The 9,322-nt window shown below is 31.9% G+C and overlaps 1 protein-coding gene across 1 annotated transcript; it reads right to left on the bottom strand.

Moving 5' to 3' along the window:
• Positions 1–1,266: 1,266 nt before the first annotated feature.
• On the bottom strand, positions 1,267–3,656 carry LOC133316028 (chaperone protein dnaJ 6-like). Its single transcript, XM_061517722.1, has 8 exons — positions 3,399–3,656; positions 2,912–3,010; positions 2,724–2,825; positions 2,304–2,363; positions 2,110–2,216; positions 1,940–2,022; positions 1,554–1,644; positions 1,267–1,480 (listed from the first exon to the last, which is right to left on the bottom strand). Exons 1-8 carry the CDS (start codon positions 3,477–3,479, stop codon positions 1,267–1,269), a joined length of 837 nt encoding a protein of 278 aa, XP_061373706.1. The 5' UTR covers positions 3,480–3,656.
• Positions 3,657–9,322: the final 5,666 nt, after the last annotated feature.

Here is a 9,322-nt window from a genome sequence, read left to right as displayed (position 1 = left end):
AATCAAGATAATTTTGTAATTATATTTTGTTTCAGAGTTATAATAGTCTTTCCATTATAATTTCTTAATCTTTCAAGACGTCGTTTTGAGAGTTAACGTAGATAACTTATCTACAAAAATATTAAAGCCAAACTATAAAATATAATTATTGGCTATTTTACTCTTATACAATAGGAGATACGTTGTCTCATGTTATAAATACAATTACGTGGTAGGCTCTGTTATTTATTAAAAAAGAAAAATAGACACAACAATCGATGGATCTGTACAAAATTATATTACTCTCATGAACATAGAGTAATATAATCCATAATTATTTGGCTGAATAAAATTGTAGTCGTATATGGTTCTGATTCAAAGCAAAGGCCTGTATCTGGTTTATTATCACGCCAATATCTTTATCAGGTATCATAGAACTTCAACTTTCCGTTTGTGAATGGGATTGAAAAGGGTTCGTAAAACTATTTTAAAAAATAGTTTGTTTATAAAAAGTTTGTGCATTTGAACTGTTGATCATCACTCAAACGGCTAGGTTCGTGCTTACTAACTAGTTGAAAATTGCAAAACGATGATTCTTGCACAGAGCTTCACTAATGAAATCAAGGCCAATGAAGTGAGGGGAAAAGTGGAAGAAGTAATGGATGTGACGAATTGTTTGCAAGGCTTGTGAAGTACTTTTTATTTCACTAATCGCAATCTTAACCTATTAAAACTCAAAAGAATAAATACACCTTACATGCACACTTCAAAGAAATATTCACTTTAAAAGTACTTTTTAGTTTAGCAAAATATGGGCCGATCCCAAACTTCAAAAGGGCCATCTCACTTTAGGCAAACATAAAGCGACCATCTATGCCTACAATAAAATTTGTTAAGGCCATAAACCAGTATTTACCCTACAGCTGATTTCAAGCCTGCCTAAATTTGCTGAGTGCATTGAAGATTAGCAAATGCCACAGATGTTTCATTTAAATCCAATTGTGAGCATAGCAAGGTTGGTACGGAATCTTCATATGCAACGACAAACATCCATATAAGACATTTATAAAAGGATACCAATCACTCAACTGTCACAACTCACAAGTAAAATGGTTCTGTCTCAGTTATGAAAATAACCAGTCACATTAACTTTAAGCATTAAAAACAACACCCTAGTAGTTCAGTAAAAAAAGAACTACCACTACTTAACATTCGATAATTAAGAAGCAGGAGCTGATGTCATGTTCGCGGAAACAAATTCACTATATACATAATTACATATACTTTTTACTTCCGCTTTGATTGCTTTGATTTTTTTGAGGATCTTCCACTCTCCAGCTTTCTCTGTGCAGCTTCGAATTCCTCCTCAGAGGGTTCTGGCATATCACCTCCACCATATTTTGAAACAAGAGACGAGAACATTGAATCAAACTGGTCTTTCCTGTCATTTAGGCGTTGTGTAATGATTGCATACAGGTCTGTTTTCGACTGATTATTTGACCTGTAGAAAACAATGGATCATTCCTAAATTACAGCATAAATAGTGTAAGCAAAACCCTGCTTGATCAACTTACTTTGCCCTCCTCCTTAAAGGACTTGTTGGAGGTTTGGTTTCAGATACTTCCTTAGCCCATTTCTGGTAGGCTTTTGTTGTCTTTAGTTCTCCTACAGAATATTGAGAAGAGAAAACCAATAATCAACCAGGGAGATGCTTAACGACCCCAGAAAATTCCATAATATATAGTAATGGAGTCTGCCTTGACTGCCTATATTAATATGCTGATTCTCAGTGATAAAACGTAGAAGTAAAAAAATTGCATGCTCTCCCATCCTCTTATTGACTTTCATTCCAAGTCTGACAATTGATAGTCAACATATATCTTTTCATGCAGAAAAACTTAGATGTAGAGCAAATGTCTGACTGAAACCTCAGTCAACAAAATCTAATTACTATTCTTACCGGCTGCTATAGCCTCATCAAGAATATCCTTGAATCGGTGCGAGTCAAGTTTAGGATCTGAACAAAGCATTGAACAGAAAAGCCTGCAAAGGGAAGTAACTCTAGATATCAAACTCAAAGCCTCTTCAAAAATGGATCATGCACATCACATATCCACGATGCTTTCCTACCTGTTCATATTACCCTTACACTTCTTGTATTGATCAATCAAATCATTTTTCTCCGAGTCAGATCCCCTATAGTTTGCTTCAAACTCCTCAATATCAACTTCAGAGACCTGTAGCTCATATTACAAAACCACGTAAATGAAAGCAAGTATACCACAATGCATTAGGAAACAGGAAACATGTATTAAAACATATACCTTCTTGTACATTGTTCTGAAAAACTCATGAAGATTCCGAACAACATCTCCAGCAAGATCCTGATTTTCAGAAAAGATAAATGACTTGTAGATGCAAAGGACATGGCTCAAGTATCCTTAATGCTAATCTTCCAGCATTTAACATATAGCAAACTCAAAAAGCATTTATTACTTTCTTTTTTCAAGTAATTAGAAGCATTTAGAAGAGAAAATTAAAGGCTAATCAACTAGTGTCCTTAATGAACTTGTTAGCAAGATCCTAGAATTATTATATGACAATAGTTTCCTCCAATAACAGTAACATACCATAAGGATTTACTTTATATTTAGACATTTCCAATTATGAAATCCAATTTGCTATGCTTTATCAATTCATCTGCAGCAGCCAAAACAAAAAACAAAAAAAACAAAAACACTCACAGCATCCTCAACACAACCAGTCTGATCATACAGGGCCCGTTTCTCTTCATCCCCAAGAATTGAGATAACTTTTTGCAGTTGCTGAAATTTCTCTTTAGCTTCCTGTATGAACACAAGGAATTACAACTGCCAACACCTAAAAGCTAACAAAAAGATCATGGACATGTCAAGCAGCCCTAAATAATGACCTCATCACCAGGATTCTTATCAGGATGTAGCTGCAATGCCAACTTGTAGTACGCCTTCTTTATTTCCTGTTGAGATGCAGTTCTTTCCACGCCAAGAACCTACAAGAGTCCAATCAATGAGTCAATGTCCAACAAAGTCATATATCACAGTGAAACAAGTAAAGGGAACAAAATCACTAATCTAGAGAGTAAACTTAATCTTCTGAAAATAAGCAAAAAAAAATACAAATGTTCGTGGTCCTTTTAATTTCAACTTGAAGATTCTACCAAAGGATGAGAGTAAGGACTTTCAACATAATGAATCTTCACTTACGCATATTCGATTAGACATCTATAACATGATCTAATAGACAAGATGCGGTTTAACAATTGAATTTGAAGGGTGAAATGCTTGATAATTAATGCGGTTTTGTTTCTAATTTTTTTGTTTGCTTTTCATTTTTTCAGAAAAAGGAAAAAAAAACAAAGCATGAATTTACGGTAGTACCTGGTAGAGGTTCTTTTGAGGTTCAGCTTCGATTCCTTCTTCATCTTCGGGAACCCTAGCTTTCTTCTTCTTCTGCGCCATTTGCAGAAAAATGATTCCAATACTCGTTTGGTGGATTTGTTTGCGTCTAGTCTCGTGTTTGTTTTGTTTAAATAAATTAATATTTCTGCTTAAAATGAAATTTAATTTGAAAAAGTAAGAAAGAAAAAGTTAGGGTTGTTCCCGCCATACACTTGCGTTTTTATTCTTTTTCTTTGTTTTTTTCCCGCCGTTATGTTCTGGTGCGGGACGACCACACCCAGATGAAAATGCACCGTCACAAAAACCCACATCAAATCGTGGTTTAGATTTTAGAAGGATAGGTAGGTCACAAAAACCCAATTATCAAATACGGTCTACTCAAATCACTCTAGCGACTAGCCCATCTACCTCTTTATAATAATGCCCAAGGCCCAAAAAACATTTTCATTTAAACATCCTTATGTTACTTTTTTTTTTTAAGGTTATTACGACTTACTTTACCTTACAATTTCTTAAAATTATTTTTATTATTGCTGAATCAAAATTAAATTAAGAGCTCTCACTTGATATCACTATGTTATCGTTGATTTGATTTTAATCAAACAATAACAAAAGTGATTTTGAAAGGTTGTATAAAAAAAAATTGTAAATATAACTTCTCTTGTTTGAGTTTGATTAATTCAGATTTATAATTTTCAGAAGTTGAAGTGATTGTTTAAAAAAGAAAAAAGTTGAAGTGAACATATTTAATTTCGTTATCTTATTGATTTATTTTTTAAAAATTATTTTTCACAATACATGCTTGTAACTTTTTTATATATAAAAAAAAAAAAATAAGGGGACTCGAAGTTTATAAACTTATTTTATGATTAAGTTATGTCACAATCCCAACAAAAACTTATGGTAGTATTTAAATATTAGTTATTAGTAATTGTTGGCATAAAAAAGTTGATCTTGGTAACTTGGTTCATTAGTGATGACGAGCTATGTTGCACCGACACCGACACGGGACACGGGATACGACACGACATTCCGACACGTTAATTCTAAAAAATGTTAAGTTTCAACACGTTAGGACACATTTTGATATTATATAATATTTTTAATTTATGTATTGTATATTATATTTAGTATTCAATAATTTAACAAAAAAATAAAATTAAACTTATAATATACATCAATTTTGCAAAGAAACATAAGATATCCCAAATATTTATATTAAACTCAATAAAATCGTAATCGTAATCTAACAAATCTAATAGTTGAAACTTAAAATACAACACAATGTAACCTTTGAACTTTTTGCAATGAGTATTGGAGTGTAGAAAGTGTCGGAGTGTCGAGAAATGTCGGTGCTTCATAGACAACGAGGATTTTTCTGTCAACTCCACTTACCAGTATATTAAGGGTAATAGTAATTTGTACTTTGACCCCTTGTTCAAGATTTGTATATGAAAGGGTTGTTGAGTTTCCAGGAGGTTAGGAACTAAGTAAACAAACACAGATCTGGATCCTCTCATGTGAAAATTCACATGACCATGTCATGTGGAGAATCATAATCATACAAAGGTGGACCAATGGTAATAAAGGAGGAGAGAAAAAAAAATTTAAAATAGGTAGTTACGAAATCATAATCGTTGATTTACTTTTGTATGATTGTGATCTTTTCACATAACTATATCATTTTTTTTTCCATATGAGAGGATCCATTTCCAAACAAACACTCCCTTCACAAAACTAGTATCACAACATGCGTGAGACTCTAATTTTAATTTATTTATATAGATATTGCAAAGGCACAACAACCTTACAGTGCTCGCAATGGCGGATCCAAGTTGTTTCACTTGTCTGCACTTGTAGACACAAAGTTGGAGATTTTTTTTTTCACATGGGATGGGTGATTTAGGATTTTAGGTCAAGTAAAAAAAAAAAGAAATAGAAAGATTGAAAGGAAAAAGGTAAAGATAGGCCCAACTCAACAAATCCCTACAATTAAAAACTTAAAGCTTAAATCCTAGTCCATTTCTTTGTCTTTTTTTTTTTTAAATATAAACCTTATTAGCTCCAAATCTTAATAGACATCTAACGATTCTTGAAATTCAATCTTCGTCAAGTGAAAGAGAATTACATGGAATTTTTTTTTACGTTTTTTTTAAAACAAAAGTGGTCAACTTTGGATCAAATAGACATCGACAAAGGTGAGTTTTTGATCGATTAACCCCTATAATTATACTATATTTTACAAATGTCTTTTATGGTGTTTATTTTTTTTAATTATTGTTATTGATTATTTCCTTAAAATTTTGGTTGATTATTTCCTTTACTTTTGAAGTAAAAGTAAAAATTAGATCATGATCATGATCTTTAAAAAATAAATTCGGGGGCGCGAACCCTTGTTCTAAGTGTGCAACACATAAAAAAAATTTCTGAATCCGCTACTAAGTGCTCGTGATCAACAAGTTGTGAAATTAGTCACCATATCATTGAGATAATATCCATAACACGGCTTTATGGCTATTGCATACATACATATATCCGGACAAACATAAGGATGTATATGTGTGTACATTTTGGTCAACTTAGGAACATTGTTTTCAATCCATTCCAAATGTGTAAACATTTAGATTCCCAATACGTTGACAACAACAATAAAATGTTATTTTAGTCTTATAAATAGAGAGGGACATCTAGCCATACATCATCGATACCCAAGCTACGCAAATATCATTGATTCGACATAACCTATCCGTGACTAATATTACCATGTAATTTAATCCATTTGTATAGATATCTCAACTGAACATAACGCACGGAACATGTCACCTATTATAATTTAATCTTCGATTTTTAAATGCGTGAGTATTCTTATTAAAATAAATAAGATCAATATGTTATATTGGCTCATTCCGTCGAAGATACTCACTTTTCTAGTAGTGACATGAAAGTAGCACCAATTGTGTGTATTTATGATATATTGCGTACATTTAAGAAGATAGCATCTTAATGTAATTTATCTTTTTGTGTATGCCTAAATTAAGAATAAATTTTAGTGTATTGATTCTAATGGATTCAGAACACTGTTCTTAATAATGCTATCTAAGGTTATGGACATGAATTATGGTCATGAACCTTTAGCCTGTTCCCGTCCCCATCCTATAATACAACCAATGTTTCTTCTTTAACCAGTTTGCATATTTGGGGTGCAATTAGCATACTTTGACAAAAGCACGCCACACCCCTTGCCAAACTTTGAGGGGAAAAAAGCGAAAAATAAAAGGAGGGGTATGGGATGGGGGCAAGAGGCTGAAAAGGAACTATTTTTTTTCCCCTAAGCTAAATAAGAACAAATATTGAGAGGTGTATCTAAATCTATTGCACTTTTTATAAAATTCATATAAACATGGGAAGCAAAATCAAACAAGCGTCCCCACCTTACTAATAGTGGCTAAGCTATGGAATGCGTATAATTATCCCTCATTGCTTTCTTCAATGCAATAAGTGGAATTTGATAATAAACTTTCCTTTCCCTCACAGCCACCATCTCGTGTCTGGTTTCTTTATGAAAAGACAAATTTCAACACCTGACTTCTTAGCTGTGATCTGTGATTTTGGTGTCTGGGGAATATTGCAAACAAAGAGAGCACAGACACCCATGTCCATCCTTGTTGTTTATATCTCTCAAATCTTCAGGTCATAACACATAATGGAAAGGCTATTGTATAATTACCTTATCTTTTTCATTCTGATTTAGTAGTGTTACTACATGTATAGTCTCTCCTTGGATGCTCAATTATTAAATAACAATTGAAAAGTTGACTATTGAAATTTGAAAGTGTGGGAATATGCTTTATTCAGATTTTCAAATGGGCAAATTGATATGTGCCAAAACAGCATTATATACACGCTATTTTCCTACATTTAATTACTAAGTAATGCATTCATCCACATGATTAATGCAAAAGGTCATTGTGAATGAAATGTGATTGATAGCAGTGTTTTAAAACCTAGCTCGAGTTTCTGTAATCCAATATCCACGCCAGAAACAAGATTCGAACTTGAGTCATCGTATTTGAAGATCAGAAGGCTTATCATTTAACCACTTTTATTTGTTGAATATAATATTTATAATTTAATATTTATTATATATTATTTTATAAATTTAATTTATACAATTGAATCACTGAACCAATATTTTAAATGAGTTGATGATTGAGACGAATTTTAAATTACTTATTGATAGCATTGTCTTAACCAACAAATTGAGCAGAATTTGAAAAAGGAAGAATACTTGAATCGGATTAAACCGATTTGATAAAAAAAAATTGAAAAGGGCACGAATAAAAAAACTTAATTTTATTGATAAAGATGATTTTATCAGCTGGGATCATTCATTGAAAACCATGATTCCAAAGGGCACGCATAGCTTTGATGACTTTGACTGCCATGATCAATGTGCAAAAGAAAATTTCGTCCCTGATTTCATACCTAAACCAATTTTCTTTTCTACCCATTTTTTAATTATTGTTTTACAATCTTCATTAGTACTACAATATATAATATGGGAAATGCTTTTCATCGGTTGCAAGTTGCACAAGAGAAGCTATGCTTTTCTATCGAGACATTAATAAGTGGGGTCATTATTTAAAATAAAAAAAATTAAAAAGAAAAGCTGGTGCAAATTTTATGTATGTGTAGAAAGGAGAATAGTATTGCTGCAACCTAAGAAAACAAAATCCCAAATAATATATGGAAAAAGTGTTTATCCTTTTAAATGACACAACTTATGTAATTTCATTCTCACAAAGAGGTGGGACCCACAACTTTATATTTTTTTGTCAACTTTTTCTTCTTCTTTATTTATCTATTTTTCTCACTTAAAATAACACAATTTTACATCTTTTAAAATCATACACATTTTTTCTATAATATATTAATATATGATTGACTTTATTAGTAGGTAATCAAACATGATGATTGTTTGGTAGATGAAAGAAGAAAAAATTGGGTCTCACTTTCTTGTATTTCTTTGGGGGTCTTGATTATGGCAAATTGTTACTGAACATTTAGCAGGTGATTAATTTTGTGGTGAGTGGTGACATGACCTAATTTCATCTGAGAAGTCGTCAGATGATTGATAATGCAGCTAATTAGCTAGGGGTTGGTACGTTGCAAAAAAATACAAATATAAAAAGTCAAAGGAACTGATTGGACACTGCCCCCAAATTATGATTGTACTAATCTATACCAAAATTTGTTTAACTTTCGTTCATTTTATTAATATCTGTTGGGTTCCTGCAGAGTGGTCTGGTACTGTAATCTACAACAGGATGCTTTCACTTTTAATTTTATTTTGGCCCCAGTAGTTCTCATTTCCTCTTTAAGATTTTTCTTCTTTTGTTTTACATCCTTGTTTTACATCCTTTTATCCCTTTTTCAGATCAGATGCAGCATTCAGCAATAATGGTTGTCGTCCTTCACCTCAGAGGTTTGAACACTTTCACAGCTATGGTACTAGTATAACTATATGTTAAATTAAAGTCAACTATGAAGAAATCACCTAGGCTAGAATGATGCTACATGCACAAGCCTTCTAGAAAATAGAATGAAATCATTTTTAATTAAATAACAAAATTATATAAATATAAAATAATATGTAAAGTGTATGTTGGTATCTTGCAAAACTAGGAGATACTATCTACCCTTGAGTGAATTTTAGAGAGAGATAAATGTGTATTCTAATAATAATAATAATAATTAAGTATTAGTCGGTCTTTGACTAAATGTAAGAATTGAGATAATAAATAGGAAAACATAGAAAACAAAAAAGAATTAAGTGATGTTTAGTAGAAGATTTTTTTTTTTTTACCGAGAAAAATAATTTTGGGAAATATGTTTGGAAAAAA

This window comes from Gastrolobium bilobum, unplaced genomic scaffold (assembly GCF_033153095.1).
Source record: "Gastrolobium bilobum isolate Gb01-03AN ecotype WA unplaced genomic scaffold, APGP_CSIRO_Gbil_v1 utg12345, whole genome shotgun sequence".
Lineage (NCBI taxonomy): Eukaryota > Viridiplantae > Streptophyta > Magnoliopsida > Fabales > Fabaceae > Gastrolobium > Gastrolobium bilobum.
Note: the sequence above shows the minus strand (reverse complement) of the source record. Positions and strands in the feature narration are given on the sequence as shown.

Bases quoted from the DNA above. Each gene is read 5' to 3' on its own strand.
- LOC133316028 (XM_061517722.1), bottom strand. From the start codon at position 3,479: ATGGCGCAGAAGAAGAAGAAAGCTAGGGTTCCCGAAGATGAAGAAGGA. The intron at 2,826-2,911 runs GTCATTATTTAG...GTGTTCATACAG, and splicing joins ATAAGAATCCTGGTGATGAG to GAAGCTAAAGAGAAATTTCA. The intron at 1,645-1,939 runs GTAAGAATAGTA...AATATTCTGTAG, and splicing joins TGATGAGGCTATAGCAGCCG to GAGAACTAAAGACAACAAAA.